This window comes from Alosa pseudoharengus, unplaced genomic scaffold, assembly GCF_046254945.1.
Source record: "Alosa pseudoharengus isolate Yale_2024_CS ecotype anadromous, Long Island Sound unplaced genomic scaffold, YU_APseudo_1.1 YU_APseudo_1.1_scf_9, whole genome shotgun sequence".
Lineage (NCBI taxonomy): Eukaryota > Metazoa > Chordata > Actinopteri > Clupeiformes > Clupeidae > Alosa > Alosa pseudoharengus.
This window is the reverse complement of record NW_027468881.1, coordinates 18983943-19007519: the sequence shown is the minus strand read 5'-3', so window position 1 is coordinate 19007519 and position 23577 is coordinate 18983943. Positions and strand designations below refer to the sequence as shown.

The window sequence follows — 23577 nt, the reverse complement described above, 5'->3', positions numbered from 1 at the left end:
TGTAGCCTAACCCTCTCTAACATTCTAAATCCAACAACCATGAGCTAGTATCAGCAATAAAAACTGAGATTTGATGGCTAAGTATAGGAATGGGAGAGGGAGGGAGAAAGAGAGAGAGAAAGCAACACAGGCAGAGAGAGAGGGAAAGAGAACAATGATGATGTAAAGAATGAATGAACATTACTGATGTGCAAGCTTGTTAATTAATGACCCATTTCCTTGGTCTGTGTCCCTCACAGTAAAACAAAGGGAAAGGTGGACAGAGAGTGAGAAGGAGAGATGGAGAGAGGGTGATGAGAAGAGGAAGAGGGGAAAGGGAGCGGTGCAGAGAGAGAAACAGTTAAGGACAGAATGGGACGGAGGGAAAGAGAAGGGTAGAGGAGACCACAAGGAGAAGGATGGAGTGACATAAAAAAAGAGAGAGAGACAGAGTGAGAGAGAGAGAGAATGAGAGAACAGTATTTTATCCAGCTCTTGTCTGCACAGAGAGTGGGCTCATGAATAAAGCATGACGTACGACAGAGAGAGTGAGGTTTATTTAAAGACGTGTAAAGTGGCCGGCTGACACGATGTATAGCGCACACCAGAGCAATGTAATTATGGACCGCACGCAAGGCTCGCTGTGTACATACACATGGATTACATCCCATAGGTCAGGCGTGCGAGCCACTGAATGAATGAGCCTGAATGGGACACAGAAAGCCTTCAGACAGAGAGAGAGGGAGCGCAGTGTGTATGTGTGTGTGTGTGTGTGTGTGTATTTGTGTGTGTGTGTGTGTGTGTGTGTGTGTGTGTGTTTGTGTGTGTGTGTGTGTGTGTGTGTGTGTTTGTGTGTGTGTGTTTGTGTGTGTGTGTGTGTGTGTGTACCACCACAAGTTCCCTCCACACTCGATAAAATCACTACACGACCAGGGGCTGTTTTTAGGCTTTGTTCTGACAGATTTCAATTCTTGAAAGGGATTTTTATTGTACTTTAATGTTCTCTGACCTTCATGTGGCTTCTGTATGTGCGTGCATGAGCGTGCAAATTTTTGTGTGTGTGTGTGCACGTGCGTGTGCGTGCATGCATGTACTGTACAGTGTGTGTGTGTGTGGGCTGTGACTGGTGGCTCCGATTGATATTCATGTCGTGGATTCAAAGTGATTTGTGCGCCGGGTCAAGGCTGGCCTGACTGGCCGCTTAGCGGATGATTTGCCACGCCGCCTGCATGCCTTCAGTGGACATTTCCATATGAGCCTGTCCAGTTGGCTTTGCCATTCACCTCATGCCTCTCTGCTGTCAGTGTCTGCGCCACTGTTTGTGTCATCACTGACTGGCTAATTAAGCAGGAATAGTGATTCCCGTGCTGTGCCATACTCAGGGTACTGCTTTGCAGTGCGTTTATGTATTGCATATACATGCTTGAGGATCTGTGCATGTAGTGTGTGGATGTGAGGAAATTAATGAATACCTGTCCTCTCTCTCTCTCTGTCCTCTCTCTCTCTCTGTCCTTCTCTCTCTCAGTATGAGTGTGTCTGTCTATGTGTGTGTGTGTGTGTGTGTGTGTGTGTGTGTGCATCTTGAATTTCCCCTTGGGGATCAATAAAGTATATATCTATTCTATCTATCTATCTATCTATCTACAGTATGTGTTTCTGTCTTTTTGTCTTCCTCCCAGTGTGTGTGTGTGTGTGTGTGTGTGTGTGTTTCTGTTTCTGTCTTTCTCTAAGTGTGTGTGTGTGTGTGTGTGTGTGTGCGTGTGTGTGTGTGTGTGTCAGGAATTGGAATCACCTGTGTAGCAGCCCATTGGCCTGTGCAGTGTGTGGGAGCCTGTTCTGCATCATTTAGCAGGAGAGACTTAAGACCAAATCACCCTCAGGACTTAAAAGAGGGAGAGAGAGAAAGAGAGAGAGATGATCGTAAAAGACGATGTACTGTATGCATGGAATACAGACTGAGAATGATAATGGAAAGGAAAGAGAATGGGAGTCATGGATATGAGAGTGAGAATGAGGAAGAGGAAGGGACAGAATCAATCAGTTCAGGTATTATTGGCAGAGAAGAGAGAGGGGAGAGAGAGAGGATGGGGGAAGGGAGAGAGTTGTTATTATTACTATTAAATGCTAATTATTTTCTTCTCTTGATGTAATTTTCTCCATGTACATCCCTTGATGTAATCTTACATCTCTTGATGTAATTTTCTCTTCTTGCTTTGGCAACATTGTAAAACGTAAAACTCATTGAATTTAAAGGAACCGTATGTAAGAAATGTATTTCAATTAATCATGTTCCTAGAAATCATGCCCTAGAAATCATGTTCATTTCAAATACTTATATCACTGACAACAGTAGTCCGGCCAGGATATTGTCATTTAAAAAGTGAAGTTGCAGCCCTCAACTGATGTTGATGTTGTGTTTTGTCATGTCATGTCATGTTTTGGCCTGATGCGCCACCCTCCACCTAACTACTAATCACAAAGTCAGTAGTGTTCCGGCATCCGAGTTGGCAACCTCGAGTCAGGGGGGAGGGGGAGGGGATACACCGCTCTACAGTAATTTGAAAGTGATTGCAGTACCGGTCTTGGCCACAATCTTATGGTTCCTTTAATTGAATTAAATCAAATTGAGTGTGTGTGTGTGGGGGGGGGGGGGCAGAAAAAGAAAGTAGAGGAAGAGAATATAGATGGCAGTGGTTGTGATCTTGGGGGATGTGGTGTGGAGTGGTGTGGATGTGGACGAGGTTGATGTTGTTGTGGACTGTGGGATATGGCTTCTGTGGTTAGGTGGTTGATGTTGTTGTGGGCTGTTGGATATGGCTTCTGTGGTTACGTGGTTAGGTGGTTGATGTTGTTGTGGGCTGTGGGATATGGCTGGGTCTGGCTTCTGCGGTTAGGTGGTTAAGTGGTTGTGCCAGTGAAGGGCTGTGTGGTTTGTGAATAGAGTTGCCTTTATTAAATTGAAGTAGAAATAGATAGTTTGTTGTGACAGTACTGTACAAAATATAATGGAAAATGTCTATATATTTGCACACATGCTTAGCATAGCTCAACATGCCTTTATACTTAATGTATTTTACTACTATTAGCTATTTTATATAATGTTTCTCTTTCCTTTTGAAACAGTTTGGACAAACTCCTACCATTCAAACAAGAGCAACATCTGTGAGCTATGTTAATATGGGATGATAATGTACTTGTGCATGTCTAATTAGTAGATTTAGAAAAACTGAATCATACTTGACTACATGTTTCATTAGTAGATTTAGAAAGGTGGAACATTTCACAGGATGTACTTGTTACAAAAACATAGACCATTTCCCAACAAAGCAATTTTCAAAGCTGATCAATTGGCGTGCAGTAGTGATTCAGAGTCCCGGTCCTGCATTAGACACTTTTACTTCTCCTGTCTGTCAGACTGAAGAGTTTTGTTTTCGTTCTTTGATCCTCATCTTGATATCCTATTCTCTCTCTCTCTCTCTCTCTCTCTCTCTCTTGCTCTCTATTTCTGTCTATCTGTTTTAGCACCCAGATCCATTTTACAGTGGCTATTGATTTCACTGCTTCTAACGGTAAGTATTCTCACAGTTACTTTCATTTACTGAGGCTGTTTTTCCCCATGTTGTGTCCGTGCTACCACCCTGACAGTGCATTTTGTTTTCCTGTTAGCATTTTCAGATAGTGCACACATTGTAAACAAGACAAGACAAGTTGCTTAAATTGTTTTCCTCTCTCTCTCTCTCTCTCTCTCTCTCTCTCTCTCTCTCTCTCTCTCTCTCTCTCTCTCTCTCTCTCTCTCTCTCTCTCTCTCTCTCTCTCTCTCTCTCTCTCTCTCTCTCTCTCTCTCGCTCTTGTCTGTGGTTGGCTGTGCTTTGTTGTGCACATAAAAGCCAGCATAGTTGCTCAGCTATTGACCCCTGTTTTAAATAATTACCTGTAAACATTCCTCCCCCAAATTGATTTGCAATTAACAGGGTTGGATTCTTATGAGTAATTGCATGAATTAGTGAAGTTTTACTTTGCTGGGCGGCCTGATGGCACACCGGCAATACTTCATTCAGCAATCATGCAATCACAATCAAATTAGCACTTGCATCCAGATGCAGCGGTGAGCTTGTTCCTGGAAGTGCTTGGATGGGTGGGGGATCTGGCTCAGATGTGGCTCTGATCTGGCCCGAAGCCGGGCAAGATCCCCTCAACGGTTTAACAAAATTGAGCCTGGTAATTTAAAAAGAACGTTAGACAAACCTCTCAACAGTTAGGGGCTTGTTTTGTGTAACAATTTCTGTTGGAGGATTAGAAAGGATTAACTCACTCAGTATGCACAACTCTTTTTTAAAAAAATATATGCTATTATATTTTACATACTGAGTAACAGAGTGTAAGCACAGTGAACATGTGAACATATGAAGAGTTCTAAACGCCTTACTGTCCACATCCGTCAATAATGAAATAGCGATGGTGGGTGAATGCTCTCCACACATAGTATGTGTTGATCAAACAATTTTGCTTCAAAACCCGCTAAATACTACTCTCTTCCTGGTCTGAACTATCAATTTGTAGGCAAAAAACTATAGGAGCCTGATAAAAAAAGGCCCATTTAAATGTGGTCAGACAGATTTAGAGGGTTTTGCATCTGAACTCTTCATATATTTATCAAAAGAAATATATCATCGGCTGAGATAACAGACTAGTTGAGTTATATAGTTGTATTATTTCACCTGTGTTATTAGTATATTAAACAATTCTTCATAACGTTATAACAATGTAATGAAAGGTTTATTGTAGCTCAGTTGACATTTTTGTGTTGACATCCTACTCTTTTCCCTGACTCCACATTGGGCTATTCACCTGGCTTTGATGAAGTGGGTGTGTGTGTGTGTGTGTGTGTGTATGTGTGTGTGTGTTTTGTTCATCTTGATTCATGACTCAATAACTCTCAACCCACCCCTCTTCCTCGGCAATCCCAGGTAACCCATCCCAGTCCACCTCCCTACACTACATGAACCCCTACCAGATGAACGCCTACGCCATGGCCCTGAAGGCAGTGGGGGAGATCATCCAGGACTACGACAGCGATAAGATGTTCCCCGCACTGGGCTTCGGAGCCAAGCTGCCTCCTGATGGCAGAGTCTCACATGAGTTCCCACTGGTGAGGGTCATAAACACACACACACACACACACACACACACACACACACACAGAAACATACGTACACACACACACACACACACGTACATACATGTACACAGCCATACACGCACACACTCAAACACACACACGCACGCACACACACACACACGCACACACACACACAATGTGTGTCGTCCTCGTTACCTCTCCATTCCGTCACTAATCTGACCCCTTCAGCCCATTAACTCTCCTTACTGTCTTAATGTTTGATACTGCGTCGGTCAGTCTCCATTTTGGACGCTGAGCCCTAAGCTCATTAGCACCAGAAGAGTGTCTCTGCCTGCTAATGCTCTCAGGGCGCTAACACAATACCGCTAATCAAAGCAGCTGTAATGTCTCGCTGCATTTGCATGCCAGAGTTCTAATGAAGAATCCTCAGTTTCCTTTCCCACTTATAATAAATGAAAAGAGAGAGAGAGAAAGAGAGAAAGAGAGAGAGAGGAGAGAGTGCGAGCAGCAACAGTGGAGGACAACTCTCTGAGGCGCTAGGCTATTAAATCCAACTGTAATCTAGTGAGTGAGTAAAAGGCTGATGACTGAGGAATATACTGTATGGCTATGCAAGGTCTCTGAGGTGTAAGCTAACACACACACACACACACACACACACACACACACACACACACAGACACACTCACACTCACACTCACTCTCTGGTGTGTGAGTGATTGGCTGGTGTGTGAATGTACTGTGTGGCTAAGCGTGGTCTCTGAGGTAAATGAGTAAGTGAGTGTTGTTAAGTGAGTTTGGCAGGTTCATTACTGAGGTCCTTATACTGACTGTGATTAAGGAGTCAGTTATGAGAAGTCATTGTGATTTAAACTCATCTGCAAGAGTTTTATAGCACAACATCTCTCTCTCTCTCTCTCTCTCTCTCTCTCTCTCAAGCACACACACACACACACACACACACACACACACACACACACACACACACACACACACACACACACTTACAAACACACTTACTTGCTTACTGTAAATATGCAGACTTCCTGTGCTTGCATATTTAGCCATTTTTCATCTCCACTGGGCCCCTGGGGTGGTCTCTCTGTTTTATTATTAATGAGTGTTTCTACAGCCTCCAAAGTGCCCCATTCCTCAGCACTGCTGAGACTGTCAGTTTGCATTTCTCTCATTAAGGCATATTATATTTAGGTAAAGATGTGAATCACTAGATGAAAGCATGAGGAGTGTGTTTTTATTGTTTCACACACAGCAGACACTTTTGAAAGAAGTAGACACAGTAAAGACATGATCACACAGTGACAGAGCTTGATAACACTTTACCTGGATAGTCTGATAGACTTTATAGAGGGTTTGTTGAAATTCAAGTGAAGTTATTTTAATAACTCAATATTTCAATAATTCAAGTTATTTTCAAACAATCACTGAACATCACCTTAACCAAACCCAACCCCTAACCCTAACCATAAATTGTTAACAAAGTGTAAGCAGAGTTTGTCTATAATCTAACCATCTCTACACAATCTATAGGAGACCATGCAAGCAAAGTGTGACCCAGATATTTCTTATAGCTTTTTGAATTCTCTTACAGAATGGCATTGTCGATAACCCTTACTGCAATGGAATTGAGGGTATTTTAGAGGCGTACCACCAGAGCCTTAAGACGGTTCAACTCTACGGGCCGACAAACTTTGCTCCAATCATCAACCACGTGGCTCGGTAAGCATCCACCCGAAACCAGATAAAAGACGCTCAATCCCATTTGTTATGCATGAAACTCAAAATAAAAGTTCATCATCGCTACCTTAATCATCCACCAAGACACAATGCCGGCGATTTATGGCTATGTTTGTGCACTGAAAGTGAATTAGAGGACTTTAAACTTGACATGTTGCCTGTGAGTATGCAGGCTAGATTCAGAGGTCAGGTGATAAGTGGACAGATTTTATTTAGCGTGTGTCGTATGATAACTGAGGACAAGCGGTGCGCAGGTCAACAGAGAGGCTGATTTCTGTGAGATAATGATAACCCCCTGCCACTGTTTTAATTAGAAACGTCATCTCCAAAGAGCAGACTTGTGACACGCTGAAATGAAAAGCAAGACATATGACCCAGGGGTCCAGCCTGAATCCACTTATCATCGCAAAGAGTCTTTAGCTGGTGATTAATAGGGGAAATGTCACTTTCCTCTCTCACACATAGACAAATTTGTGTCAGAACAAGGACGGCCACGTTTTCTGAAAGTTCATAAATTATTTTTTGTTGGAAAAAAAAACAGAGCCTGACATTGATTGTTTCCCTAAGTCTCTTGAGAAACTCTTAATAATATTTTCAGAAATGTTGTGCACAGGGCTAACCGTGTTTTGTATACATCTTTATATCTGTACAACTTTTTGTATAACATTTGTAGGTACTTGGTGTTTTAACAAGCACATAATTACTGTGTTACATTGTGACTAATGGCATTGTTATAATGCCATAAGATTATTGTTGTGTTACACTCAGGGTAGGAATTTCACGGCGGCCACGACGGCCATGGCCGTCGTAGCCCCATTGGATTGGCCGTGAGGCTCCTTTGAAAATCAGAGGTTTACAGGCCACGGTGGCCTTGGTGCCCCCTTCTTTCAATATTCTGCTTTGCGTCCTACTAATAGCGATTTTTATTTAGCCTGTGGCCTGTCAAAATTATCTTAGCATTCACAGCGCAAATTAATTTAGTCTTTTACGCAGTGGAGAAAGTGACAGAGCAAAAAAGAAAGTGCGTCCAAATTCACCCATTCCCAGTTGAACTACTCGCGAAGTAGCCTATTCATCACACAGACATCACAAGTACCACATGAAAGAGCTTTTTCTCAGCTTTTAAACGATGTTAGCCGATAATTGCTGTGTTGAACGGTTCGCGAGAAAAGTAAATAATATAATTCAATTTAATCATACATTCTACGAAGGTTTTGCGTCCCATGATCTCCCCACCTATTCATCTCGGTGGAATACTTTACGAACCCTTCTTTTAACACATGACAATCCATATATCAGAATAAACAGGAGACCTTACCGAACACAAAGGTGTAAAGCAGTCCCCTGTACAGTTAGCCGTTCCAGAATTTGAATTTGCAGTAAAGTTCAAAATACATGGATGTCTCCAAATTTGGGCTTTAAGTTTTACAATGTGTTTAAATTGTTCCACATGATTTCATAACGGGACAAATACAAAATAAATGTTACAAATATCGCCTAGATATTGGTAAATCAGAGGACAGCTGACTAAGAGTTTGTGAAAGTAGCCTTAATGATCACAAAATGCTAAGCATGCATCTAGGCTATTTGAGTTTCTTAAAGCTGAGCTGTGCTTAAATTGTTCAATACATGATTTCATAACAGGCCAAATATAAAATAAATGTTATAGCCTAGATATCTGTAAATATTAGATGATCAGATGATTTACAGTTCTATGTAATATGTCATGTTTCATGTTTTTGTAATGTTTCATACAGTGATGCAGGTCTACTGCAGTGAATAGGCTAAATACAACTTTGATAATTTGTATAGCCTACTACTGTATAGTTAACTTTGGCCTTGGTGCCCTGACATGTGACCTTTGTGCCCCCCACCAAATATGCCCAACTGAAGGCCAAGTGGCCTTGCCCCCAGAATGGTGAAATTCCAAGCCTGGTTACACTGTACCTAATGGTTTTGTTACAATGTGTCAGTGTCCTGTTTTATAATGGCAGCATCTAATGAGGTGGACATGGGGACTTGTCTCTGCACCCTAACCTGGTTTCCTCTGCCAGTGAATGTATGATGTATGGCTCTGTTCCCGCGTGATGCTCCAGCATTCAAAAGTCATGACAAGCTCACCGACACACTGAACTATGGGACCGAGGATGGAATAGGAAATTGATTGTGTTAAATGTATAGCTCAGTGCGACAGTCCAGAGCTCATTTGTGCACAGCATTCAGTTAAAGGAATACCAGAATGTCAGGAGCCATGTCTGTAAGCCATATGTAACAGCAGCAGAGATCAAAGGCTGGACATGCTCCTTTCCTGTGTGTCTTACTTTTCTAAAAAACTCAGCTTAGGCTCACCAGTACCAAGAGAGATTTGCCAGCTTTTTGCCCAACCAATGCTGGATGAGGTCACATTTGTTTATGTTTATGGTACTAAGCAGAAACTTTTGTCCAAAGCAACGTACATTATATTTGAACCAAAAACCAAACAAAACACTCCGGAAAGGTAGTTCGAAGGTAGTTCAGTCCTCCCCAAGAAACTCCACACAGTGATTTGTTGTTGTTTGGGGGACTGGCTGCGTAAAGGACTGTTTTGTTAGTGTTCTCAGAGAATGGAGAGCTAGCAGATCTTGAGGAGGTATTCACTGAATGTTACAAAACGTGTTTCGTGTTAAAATCGCTTAGCATTGCTTACCCTATCTTTAATTGTTGTGAACTCTGAAATTCCCATTCAGCTTTGTGCATAAAATGCAAGACCTTGTGAAAAATACTAAGGTGCAAATTCACATCACTTCCACTGAAGTCTTTTTCATTTTTTAAGGGGATAAGCCAACCTCTCATCCGCAAACCACAGGTCTAATGAGAGAGTATCAGATAGTTAGGGTGTTCTGTTCTGTTCTGTTTCCTTATAACATGGTTTCTGTTTGCCCTGTAGGTACGCCACAGCTGTGCAGGATGGTTCTCAGTACTTCGTCCTGCTCATCATAACAGACGGAGTCATATCCGACATGGCCCAGACCAAAGAGGCTATTGTCAATGTGAGTGCTCTCTGGTCTGTCTGTCAAGTCAAGTCAAGTCAAGTCAGATTTATTTTTAAAGCGCATTTAACATGCACATAGTGCAATCCAAAGCGCTCCACAAACAAGACACATAACAACAAGACACAAGATGCCGGATGGAGCGGCGTAGTCGCCAGCGTACCCATGACATCAACACAAGACAAATACATTTAAAAAATAACAAATACAAAAAATGCCGGACGGAGCGGCGTAGTCGCCAGCGTACCCATGACACCAAGACATACAAGACAGACAACAAAACAAATAAACAAATAAAAAAAAGAAAATATATTTTAAAAGGGGAAAAAGTGATGTTAAAATTAGTCCAATTTCCAAACCAGCTGAAAATGTCCAAGGGCAATGATGATCCGTGAAAACTGCGCACAGAGCTGTGTCTTCGCAACCGATGCAATGCCAACAAAGTTCTTTAGCAACTGACCAACCCGGTGAATTCACTGGCAGTCTGGAGATAACGTTAACGTTAGAAGCTAGGCCTGCTAGACTGCAGTCTGGAGATGATGGAAGCACAGTCTGTCTGTCTGTCTGTCTGTCTGTCTGTCTGTCTGTCTGTGTGTCTGGTTTCTGATTGTCTTTCTTCACATTACACATTCTGTTCCTCTCTCTCTCTCTCTCTCTCACACACACACACACACACACACATACCGGTACACACACACACACACACACACACACACCGGTACACACACACACACACACACACACACACACACACATACATACACACACTGTGATTCTTGTTTACTTTCCTCATGTCTCCCTTTGCGTCTTGTTCATTTTTGGTATTTTTATTTGTTTGAAGCTGTGTAGTGCTTTTTGGGACACAAACAGAGGAGATTTTTTTCACATCTCTCTCCCTCCCTTTCTCTCTCTCTCTCTTTCTCGTTCCCTCCCTTCCTCTCTCTCTCCCTCCCTTCCTCTCTCTTGCTCTCTCTCCCTCCCTTCCTCTATTTCTCTCTTTCTTTGACTGTCTCTCTCTCTCCCCCTCCCCTTGTATCTTTCTTGGTCAGCCCCTTTTTCTCCTGTTTACATATTCCCACCACCCTTCTATGTCTTTCTCTTATTTCCCTTTTTCCCTCTCTCTCTCCATTCCTCCCTGTTTTCTCTGTCTTTCTTTTCTTTTCCTTGCTTTCTCTCCTTTACCCCCCCCTCCCCCCTCCCCATCTCACTTTCTCTCTGCTCTCTGTGGAGAAGCTTGGCAGCGTCCTCTCTGCTGTCTGCTATTGGGTGTACTCTGGGCGCCTCTGCTCCACTTTCTCTTCTTTGAATATTTCAGGACAACATTTGCATTTTTTTTTTTTGTCTGATGTGTTTTTGGTGGTGCGTGTCATCATGTTAGTTTATTATTCAGGCACAAACTATCACTCAGAAGCGTACGGGATGAAAGCTGAATACTCCTCCTAGTCATATCTTTGTGTATTCTCCAGTGTTTGATCTAGTATTGAATCCTGTGCTTGGAAGGCAGTATGTAGGATCTTACATGCTCTTCCTTTATACACAAGACCTTGTTGTTGCGTGGTTAAAAAAGGTAAGCATGTCAAGGGCTCTAGACTACCCTCTCCCTTTGTGTCAAAAGCTTGATTTGTTGCTAGGCAGCAGGAGTGCTACTGTGTTGTCCTACAGCAGATTGCGAGTGTTGTGACGGATCACCATGGAAGCATCGGAGGAGCCCAGCAGCTCGCCATTGGCGTTGATATTCCAGCAGACTGGATTTAAAGGGAATTTGCGACTGTTACTCACATCTTTAGAACAGCCACACCTTCCTTTTAAGATCTTGTCTGCTGCTTTCCATTGCCTGAGTCTGCCATCTGGGGTCAATGACCTGCCATCACCTGTTTCATCTAAGGCCAGATGGCTTTAATACCATTTTGGAGCATCAAGGGAGCTCACAGTATACATAGCACTGCATGAATATGTACTGTACACTGTAGGTCCTCACTACTTATATTTATTTTTTGGTAACATGATATTAAAGTATCCCCAACACTAGTTGATGTATTAAATAAGATGAACACACCATGAGATCCTTTATTAATTGCAGCTAATGCATTTAATTCATGAAATATTAGTTTCAGGTGTTTTTGTTCTCTACAACATACAGTGTGATTTGGCCATTCATTAGAATGTTTCATTTTGCTATGCACTACTATTTAGTTTTACTTTATTTAGTGCCTTTAAACTGGGCTGAATGAACGCATAAATGACAGTGATCATTCACTCTCCTCCCCCTGTGAGCATTAATGTGTACTCCGCTCACATCCCTCAGATAAACTAATGTTTGCATGCTGAATATGCAGCCTTTGATGTGAAGCCTCTTCCTCTCTCTCTCTCTCTCTCTCTTTCTCTCTCTCCCTCTCTCTCAGTTTCTCTCCTGGTTTAAACCCACTGCAGTGAACAGGTGCATTTCCACACATGACAGAGAGCTGAATTAGAGCTCTTGATGTACTGTAGCCTACTCTCTCCAACAGTAGTGAGCTTGATTAATCCAACCTGGGTTTTTCAGAGCCCATTTGTGTGTGATCGAGGAGTTGTCTGATGACATGTTTAGTATCATGATATTCCAGGAGTTGTTAGATCAGTCTCATATAGGTGACTGACCGATGCAGTGATAATGCAGTAATCATTCCTAAGTAAGTTCTCCTCTGCACTGTAGCTTAAATGTTATTCAATTGCTGTAAGTCGCTTTGGATAAAAGTGTCTGCCACCTGAATAAATGTCGTATATGCTATGGGTTTACACACAATATTCTGAAGGAAGTTGTATATAGGATGAAATTGAATGTCTCAAATGCCAAAGGCATTGTTTCTAATGTAGATGTTTCAGCCAATGCCACTAAATTCCACAGTACCTCTGAGTACCAATTAGCTCTTCCACTTACTGTATGCTTAAATGCAACCCATCCCTCAGAGGCCAATATTAATTGCCACCCCACTTCTTACTTTTTAAAGACATCCGTCCCACACATGCTTCTCTGTGCCCCTCTGTCCGTGTACTAGGATCCACTATGTAATGCTCCTCTGTACAGCATTTGAAGAGTTATGGACGCTATATCCCCGTTTTTAAAAACATTAAAAAGTCAGGCTATGTAATTGTGTATTATCAGGTAATATCAATGAAATTGCCATTGTTGTTTTGACTGAGTAAAGATAAATCAAAAAACAATAAAAATAACAGATCTACTGAAATTACTTGGAAAACAAAATGTAAAAAAAGAAATATTTGGTGGATATAGCGTTTTGGAACCAAACTCTTCATTTGTTCTGATGGTGTTTTTTTCTACAGTGGCTTACCACGTAGGGAAGTGTGTTGCTGTATTTTATCAGTATTTTGTGCTCACCTGAACGTCAAAGCCATAGGCACAGCTCTGGCCTCACTCTCTCAGATAAGCAGCAGGAGCCCATTTGCAGCGCTGCATGGTGCACCTTCTCACCGCTGACCTGAGATCAGTAGCAGGACAGCAGGCCCTCTCTACCGTGCTGCATGGACTCGGAGAGCCTCAACTGGCCATCGAGATGCTCTCAGCTGTAACCTCAAATTCCTCTTTCTCTCTCTCTCTCTCTCTCTCTCTCTCTCTCTCTCTGTCTCTTTGTAAGTTGCTATTTAATATCAGGACACCTTGCCGGCCGTTATCCCTTACGTGTTTCCCCATACTAAGTGCGCTTTTCCCCCCACATACTCATCCCTTACTCTTCTTTGTTATTGCAGTGCATGCCTCTCAAGATCTCGAGACTTCCATTAAACAGCATCTCCCGTTCAACCCCCTTCAGTTGTCCCCAAGAATCCCTATTTAACAGCTGCTCTATGTCTCATAGTTACACATAGCATTCGCAGAGTAATTGGTGTACATACATATGGGCAATACACCAGAGGCCTGCGGTTTCATTAGCATACGTGGCTAACCCAATAACGACGCCTTACGCTTGGGGTTGCGGTTCAATTCATTTTGTAGATTGCAGTAGTGAGTAACCATCTGAAGCATCCAGATGCTTGGCCTCAGTTGCTTGAGATAATGAGCCTTACAGTGCATTGTTGAGCCATAATGGTTCCTGTGAAAGGGCTTAAGGGAGTTTGCTCTGCGGTTTTGGCCTTTAATGGCTCCCGGAGTCGCTACTTGGGAAGGAAGAGATGAGGGTGTGCAGGTGTAAATTGTACCACTGAGACCAGGCTTTGTGCAGTGCTGACATAAGTTGTAGACAGTGGAGGAGGAGAGAGAGAGAGAGAGAGAGAGTCCCCGTTGATTAACTGAGATAATAACCAGTTTGTGTGTGTGTATTTGTCTGTCTGTCTGTCTCTGTGTGTGTCTGTGTGTGTTTGTGTATGTGTGTGCGTGGTTATGACTGTACGCTCTCTTTTATGTGACAATCTATTTGTGTGTGAAATCCCCCAGTGGTATTTCCTACTCTAACCAATTCCATTACGTCTCCCAGTCATTCGTCAGCTAGTGCAACCCCAGCTAGCTATTACCCCCCACACACTACACTCACTAACCACCACACACACACACACACACACACACACACACACACACACACACACCCTGATTATTCATTCCTGCTACCTTCACTCCTCCTCTGCAAATATACATTAAGATTCATTGCTAATACCTCACGTCTCTCTGCCTGGTTTCAAGGGCCGAGGTGATTGAGAGGGAGGCCAGTACGCAGCCATACACATTTAATTCCTCACAATTACATGACTGACGGATTTCTCCGCATTCTGTGTTCTCTCTAAAAGGCTGTTTGTTTTATTGTATTGAATGATTAGGGCTGTAGGGCGGTTATCATTCTTGCGCCTTGCATTTCTGTCATTGTGGACCTCTGAAATGCATTGCTTTAAAAGGCTTCCAAGGCGTTGATGTGATTGAGCAACCATCCAGGATGGGAGGATACTGTGTGCATTGACTTTGTCACGGTTATGGAAATGACAGATTTGCCTCTTTGTGTTTTACAGGCTTTGTTTGTTTCCATTCTTTGATAATTTGACGCCTGAGCTCATTGTTCAATTTTGCCTCCTGTCCTGAGCTAGAGCACAACTGTGGGTTTATCTTACAGACTTTGATCTGAAACTTTGATGAAAACTGAGAATTCAAACTAAAATAATAAAAAAAGAGAGTTTCAGAGTGAATGATTCAAATATGTTGAGTTGTTAAGAAATGAAGTTGATTTTTGTGAATCACTCAGATAGAAGAGAGTGTTCTCTGCCTTATATGAAGACTTTCAGCCGCAAATGCTGATTATTGTGAAAAGATTGTTTCTCATTGTGTTTCAATTGTTTCAGCACTAAATTGGATTACATTGAGGCTTTTTTCCCAAACTGTATGGCTTGTCAATCAACCAAGGCTAGATTTATAAACAGACTCATGAAATGAGTGTATTCCATTTTATTTATTTCCATTTATTAGGTGGTAAAACAACATCTTTTTTTCCCCTTATCTGTTAGGACATAATGAACAGCTTATCTGTTTTGCAGGTGTATTATGTAGATCCCTCAGAGGTCCTTAATCCCCTTTTTTCGCAGGCACAAGTGATGACTCCAAAAATGAAAAACAAATCAAGGGCAAAGAGGATTTGGATGGCATTTATGAAGAGTGCCACTGAAAAGTTGACACGACGTGATGAAATGTTATTAATTCTTGTGTTTGGGTGTCAGTCGATAGGGTATGAAATGTGGAGTCTAAAATCTTCTTCTCGTTTTGACCAGGGTGCTAAACTGCCCTTGTCCATAATCATTGTTGGAGTTGGACAAGCCGAGTTTGATGGTAAGCTTACAATCAATCAATCAATCAATGTATTGTTTTTAGTGCATTATCACCATGCAACATGGTCTCAATACACTTTACAAATAATATAAAAAAAGACAAAAGTTAAAAGGAGAACCTTACAGTAAAATCAGCTCTTGTTTGTACTGGTGACCATTCTAGAGATCTTAATACAGGTGTTATGTGGTTACATTTCTTAGTTTTTGGGCAGCATTCTAGCTGCAGCATTTTGAACAAGTTGAAGACTTCTAGTGGCACAGTCAGAAAGACTAGAAAACAGGGCACTGCAATAATCAAGTCTTGATTGTATAAATGCATGAATTTGACTACATGAATACACTCATGTATTAATGTACTTATGTATTCATGTACTCAAGTGCTATATGTTCTCATGGCGTTTGATTGTGCTTTCAAAATCAATGGAAGCAGGAAACTCTCGTTCAATAACGTTTCCCCCTTTTACACGTTTAACATTATTAAATCATCAAGGATCAGAAGTGAAGAGACTTGGGCCAGCTTATTAAAGCAAAGTTACAGGGCAAGGGTATGACAGGTTCCTGACGATCCAGCTGGATGATCATACCAATTTTTCAGATAACAATTTGTTGACAAATAATGTTGGCAAAGTGCCTGAATTACACCTGTCTGTAGCACTACTCAAGAACTTTGCTCAAAAAGCTGCCCTGTGTATCATCACCTAAAGCATAACTATGCTTTTATTTTGTTTTGCCAACTCTCTGGACAGTGTCCCCAATTAGAGGCCTTATGCCCAACTCTTCGACACAATTCCGTACCGTTCCTGATTTGGATGTAAACACTTTTCGAGTTAGAAAGGCACAGTTGTTTATGCCAGGGCTTTAAGAGCAATTTAGGGTAGTGTTAAAGGGTATTGTGCAGATGGCAAGCTGTTGGACTCGCAACACGTTTCTCTGCTTGCTCAGGAGCATTAGCATAGCTCAACATCTGCTAGCCACGGTTGAAGCAAGGAGCTTCTCACTTAATTAGGGTGCTGTGTTTTTGTAAGCACTTGTGGCCATAGTTTATTCAAACAGAAGGTTTAGCTGGGATAGTGACTAGGGTACACACACACACACACACACACGCACACACACACACACGCACTGCAACTTAAACTTCACAGGGATACTGACCTGAGTTTATTTTTCCAGCTATGGTGGAACTGGACGGTGATGACATCAGGATTTCCTCACGAGGGAAGCTGGCTGAGAGAGACATTGTTCAGGTACTATAGCTAGCGCTCCCAACTACCACTTAACTCCTTTCAAACCTCTATAAGGTACACAATATGATCAAGAACATCAGAACACTAATTCAACCCGCTACAAAAACTACAATATGGCAAAGGAGTATAGCAACTGCATCATATCATTATTACTGGCATAAATAGGTGGCATTCTAATTTCACCAGATTTTGTTTACATTTTTCTTATCCAAACAGCTAACAACATATCTGAGCTGTGAAACTTGAAACCCGTCATCTTCTTTGTTATGTAACTGATTAGGCCCATTTTGCGAACGATGATATGTTAGGCCCATTAATGTGAAGATATCATTTAAATTATACAGTATGTCAAAGAATGGCTTTCCTAGACTGTAATTGAACTACCGGTAGTTTTGATTGATGTTAGATTAGATGTTACCACCAAAAGTGTTTGTGCCACGTGTTCTGCAGTTTGTGCCGTTCCGGGACTACATGGACCGTACAGGGAACCACGTGCTGAGCATGGCCCGGCTGGCCAAGGACGTGCTGGCCGAGATCCCCGACCAGCTCATCTCCTACATGAAGTCCAAGGGCATCAAGCCTCACCACACCCCCACAGACTGCTCGCCGTCTACCCCTGTCTCACCTGTGGCCGTATGAGTGAGCCCCCATCTGTGTGCGAACGAGATTACCTGCCCCAGGTGTGCCAACCGACAGCAGCGTTTTCATTTTTTCATCCAGTTTCCAGCCCCTCTGCACCAAACACACACACACACACACACACACACACATACAGACACACACTCACTCACTCACATACACACACTCTCACACAAACACACATGTGACTCCTACCTGTGTTTTGAGAGTCATACATAGCGGATGGACGACGCATCAGTACTGACCACAGATCAGGGAATTGGGGCTTTTAAGCTTTAACATTACTGGACACTCAAGCGTTCGCACAGGAGAAGAAAGTCCAGGAGCAGAGCATAGCAACTGGTGTCTGTCTGGGATGGGAGCTAAGTGTTTACATAGACCTGCAGATGATTATTTAAATGAGGATTGCTTCATGTGGGGTTGCATATGCGTTCAATGTGACGGCTTGTTTAACGTGTGTGCAACAGGGACTTGAGGATGTTTCTAAAACACAAGTCTAGATGGTGACGGCGACTAGTTTTAAATGTATTACTTTGATGGACAGATTCATGTTTAGGATTTTCTCATTGTAGACGTATATCCCATGATAAGTTTTTTGTAGCTCAGAAATGATTAGAAGCCTCTGTACTGTAAATACTAGTGTAAAGCATGCCACTATCAACACTCAACACTATCAACTGTGCAATATGTTCTTTGGACTATACTGGCTAACTATATCCAATTCCAACTGAAGAAGAATATACCTTATCATGACTAATAGTGGCAAACATCTCATTTAAAACAAAACAAAAAAAATCCCTGTTTTTTTAGTGAATGCACTGACTGCAATTCTTACAAAAAAAGCACAATATTATTCTTCTAGCTGGGATCAGTGAGTATCACAAACCAACATCAACCACAATTCAGATACATTTCATTAATTTGCTTCTCAACCTTGGGCATTAGTAAAGCATTGTGGAAGATGATTGTATTGCTACAAAACTTCCCTATCACTAAACTCACTAAAATGAATATTATTGGATAATAGGCATAAATTATCAGTCAGAATGACTCTTCTGTTGTTAAACTAAATTCATAGGATTGGTATTACTGATTAATAGGTATTCAGATAATAATTTCTAAAGAATTTGTCACTACAGAATTCTTCTCTCACCAGGTTGCAGTATTCACTAATATGTATTTGATCAATCAGCACTGTGCAAATGTGTCTGACATTTAGATTTTTGATCTAATAGATCAGTATTCATTCTGTCTGTTTGTTTGTTTTGAATTCACTGTTTTTATTATCAAACAAAGCAATGCTCAAAATCACAAAAACATCAATTTCAATACCCCCCACACCCACCCCCTTCATTCTAATATTTAATTATGTTAAATACAAACACTACGGAGCCCCAGGGCTTCATTTTTTTTTTCATTTGTTTGTTCCTAGCAGAATCAGTATTTTAACTTTTCCAGTATTGCGTTCCGCCTTGAAATTACTGTTCCCGAACCGGTTAGAATCAAATTAAAAAACGGTTAATAGCCACCTGAAAGCTTGTAGTTTTAAGCGGTAGCATTTTAACGCTTCCTGGTTCATAAGAAAAAAATCTCCATGGGCGAACTCTCACTCTCCTGGACTGTTTATGCGCGAGTCAACCAAGAGGAAATGGGTTCAAATTGGCTTCACACGTCTCTATTGAAGTCTACGGAATGGCTGTGTCCATATCTTTTACCGCCACAGTTAACGCTTGCTAATAGCTATACAGGTCACATTAGCATGTCGCTAGCTAGCAATTTTCAATGTTAGGGGTGGCTTGCACCAACAAGGATTAAATTAATCTTAGTTTATGTCTAATCAAGGATTTGTAGATCTAGGTTTGAATTTAATTTGAGCTGTGTTGCACCACTTAATTTTAAGCCTGGTTTAACAAATCCACAATTAAAACCTTAACCTGTGATTAAAACCTTGGCTGGTGGGTTGTACCAACAAGGACTAAGTTTAAACCTGGACTAAATCAAGGTTTATCCATTAAACCTAGTTTGAAGATAATCAGGTCACTTCCATGTTTAATTGCGTTTGTGATTTTTAAATTGAATCTTATTACAGATTCCTTGTTGAATTGGTACCTCCTTGAATCCATGAATTCCTTATCATCATAAAACTTCATAGGGTTGAGATTGTCTCTTACTTTCCTTTAGTCGATTTCTTCAATCCATCTAATATATGCAGCCATTTCAAAAAGTTAAACCACCTCAGGAGCAAGTTTAAAATGAATCCCTAACTGAAATTTAAATCTGAGTTTAAAGCAGTCGAGTAACAGGATTAAAATGAATCCAGGTTTATGTGGACATTTCAACCAAGATTAAAAGGATGGTTTAAATGTAAACCTGCCTACAGTATAAACTAGGTTTTATAGGTTTATAAACTAGGTTTAAAGTATGGTGCAACTGGATTGATGAATAAACCTTGATTTAATCCATGTTAAAACGTAATCCTTGTTTGTGCAACCCACCCCTAGTCAAGGGCGTGGGAAGGGGGGTGCTGAGGGTGCTGCAGCACCCCCTGCTGGCAGGAGATAGATTTTTAAAAATTATTATATATTTTTTCAAATAATTACTAATTCGCTGTCTGACATTATTTATATTTTTGTATGTGAAATGATGAGTCAAATAGCAAAAAAGGGTTATGGATAGGTTCGGATATAGGCTACTAAAAATGAACAGTTATAGAGATCAACGTGAACTTGAGTCAGTTAGGCTACCGTAAGAACCGTAGCGTGGTTTCAGCTATGTGATAGCGATCAAGTGTGTAGGCCTACGGTTGATATAGGCCTACATATTCTATGCGATTTACACATTCAAAAAAAGCATGGATAAGCTGAAAGAAACTAATAAATGTATAGCTAGTGAAATCATTTCACTATCCTAGTCACTAAGATAGAAATTATTAGGACACATACTTGCTGTGGAGACGACACACTTTAGGCTATTCAGAAATTATTTGCGAGATCATTGCAGCCTGATTATTAGCCTATATTTAAAGCTTATACCATGGTCTAGGTTGAAAAGGGTGTCATTTAAAAAGTGATATTCATGGGTTTCATCAGGTCCCTTTCCACAGGTGTATAAAATCAAGCACCTTGATTATCAATGCAGACTGCATGGTGCTTGATTAATACACCTGTGGAAAGGGACCTGATGAAACCCATCAATACTAGCCTACACCTATACAATTATTATGACGTTGCTTGACAACGCCTGAGTTAGTCCGCTCAGCTGTGACTTAACAACATTCCACAGCATTGCTCCTCCGCTTTGCGTCGGACAGTTCACGCCTCCGCGTCGTCCATTTATTTCTGATATTGGACACCTCGTCGGGCATTATCCCTTACCTAACATCTCTGGTGTGGTTTTGACGATCAGAAAAGTAATTTTCCTTAGCTATACTGAAATAGGCTAATGATGTCAAGTGCGCTTCTGTGGGGTTAGGGTGGGCGCAGTGGACTCGGAGTGTGTGTGTGTGGGGGGGGGGGGGTCGTCGGACATCCATTATTTTTGTTATTCAGCACCCCTGGTCAAAAATAGGTTCCCGCGCGCCTGCCCCTAGTTCTAGTTTACATGATAGACTCAAAACTTAATTAAGTTGATGTCTTAGACCAACATTTATAAGGTGCACAGCACAATATTTACCTCCTCTTGTTACAAATAGGGAGACACATTTCACTTTAAGATTAACTTTATAGAGACAGTTCACAGTTCACTGCGTAGGCTATAGCCAGCAAGTCCACCACCCAGACATGCGCAAACTCTGCACCAGTTATCAATTAGAAAATATTTGAATCATTGTAATAATACATTATTAACCGGTTCAAAGCATTGACCCACACACAGACACACACACACACACACACACACACACACACACCAGCCCCTCTTTCTCCCTCACACACACATAAAGAAAAGACATACACTCACACACTCGTATGTGTGCAGAGAACACACTGTACTTAAATGCAACCACTTATCTGAGATTAGAGACATGGTGTGTGTTTTGAGACAGGTTGGAATTGATCCTGAAACCTGCCATATTTCCCTCCAGTGATGGGGAAAGGATACCTGTAGTAGTATAATACTAATGCCTTTAGCCCCACCACAGAACCATAATCAACTTTGCCATATGCGATCTGTTAGAACAGCACCATTGTACAACTGTAGTCATTCCTGTGGCACCTAACCAAATCTTTTGTGTACTCAGAGCTGGTTAGAGCACAGTGTTGTTACATGCTTTGACAGCACTACACATCTTTGCCTCACAGGGTTTCCACATAGAAGAGAATGAGAAGTGCTTTATAGACTGCATTATTAGGGCTATGAAACGCCTACTACTCATACATTTAAGCAATATGCGCTCCGCTTAAATCTTTCTTCTAGTCGCTCATCCCAAGCTTCAGTCAATATCCCACCCGATAACACCTCCTTAATGACAGATGGCATGCTTATAGGGGAATTCCAGCCAGGCCCTTGCATGAAGGTTCAGGACCCTGGACAGCTACCACTCCACCTAGGATTCTGTCTCAACCTCAACGGCTGGATATTGCATGCATTTAGGAAGTACTAACTTTCTCACACCTCAACATAATATAACATAATATCCCGTAGCATCCCAGGATTTCCTGCTAAAAACTTGGAAGCCATTTCAGGACCCTGGACAGTAGCTGCTCTTATTTAGTTTTTTTTTTTTTACAAACAGACTTCCCCATCAAGAAAATGCAACTCTGTTTGTTTACCTAAACTCTCTCAGGAGATCTGTATTTGTTATCTGAATGTTTAGTTAATCTCTACTGAATGCCCTTGTCCCCAGTCTTAAAGTTTTTTGTGGCCACTTTCATATTTTGCTTGCAAAGCAAAGCATGCAGTACTTACTTGTACCTCTCCTTTGATTGTTAGAGAAAAAAAATGTATTAGTGATTTTGTAGGCAATTGCAGACAGTCAGTGAGCGGATTAAACAAATGTTTCAAGTTAAAGGGTTGAGTGACAGAATTCAGTGACTGAGTCATAATGCAGTTTGAATAATATGTTTTACCCAAATTGGACACTTACAAAGATACGTTTAGAACTGACGAGATATCACAGAGCTCACTTCTTTTGCAAGTAGTTTTGAAATATTTCATTATTTAATGTTTCACAGATCCGTTTGGATCAAATAGCTAGTGGTTGCCCACAGCCATCACTGGACTATACTATATGATACTTTAACTCTGATCTGACTCTGATATTGCTCTGATCTGCCTCTAATTGGGTTGATTTGGCCCTTATATGGCCCTAATTTGACCCTAATCTGGTCGTAATCTGGTACAGATCCAGCACGGATCTGGGCAACCCCATTCCATTATAAAGTCAGTTGTTTTCTAGATACGCACGGTGCTGGTGACTTTCACCAGTGAATGATACACATTATCCAATATCCACAATGATCCACATGTGCCTAGGAATCACACTTGCATATCCCCAAACAGAGATTACAGATGATTTTCACAGATAACACAATACAGAGGTGACTTTATATATATGAATGCTGATGCTCTTTTTAATTTAGCCAGAGGAAGACTTATAGTTCTATAGGTATGTAAACATACAGTATATTTGTTAGAAATGAATATTAATGGATTATTTATATTGTAAATTATATATGTTTATTTGCATATGAAGTAGATTATTAAGTGATTTTTACAAAGCCTTCTGTAAGAAAGTTTATCTAAGATGCTAGCTGGATGAAGCAAACAGATGGAGAAGACCATGCAGTCAGCCTAGATGTAGTTATTTGTGTTGTGTAGGCTTTCATTTGTCATTTATCACAGAGCAGGGACAGCTCTCAGATTGCTTTATGTTGACAAAGGCTCCAGTGTACAGTGTCAGTCATTATGAGACTTTTATACATTTGATGCCAAATGCAAGCAAGCAGCTGTTGTCAGAGTGGAGACGCGCCAGTTCCCTGCCATCACTTTCGGTTCC

The 23577-nt window shown here is 41.3% G+C and overlaps 1 protein-coding gene across 1 annotated transcript in view; it reads left to right on the top strand.

Annotated features, from left to right (window-relative positions):
• cpne5a (copine Va) overlaps positions 1 to 17582 on the top strand; it is a 101604-nt gene extending 84022 nt beyond the window's left edge. Inside the window, exons 15-21 of the mRNA XM_076276851.1 lie at positions 3502 to 3548; positions 4947 to 5128; positions 6729 to 6856; positions 9801 to 9903; positions 15643 to 15700; positions 16870 to 16943; positions 17394 to 17582. Coding sequence (XP_076132966.1) covers positions 3502 to 3548; positions 4947 to 5128; positions 6729 to 6856; positions 9801 to 9903; positions 15643 to 15700; positions 16870 to 16943; positions 17394 to 17582 — 781 coding nt within the window. The remainder of the gene's footprint in view (positions 1 to 3501; positions 3549 to 4946; positions 5129 to 6728; positions 6857 to 9800; positions 9904 to 15642; positions 15701 to 16869; positions 16944 to 17393) is intronic.
• Positions 17583 to 23577: the final 5995 nt, after the last annotated feature.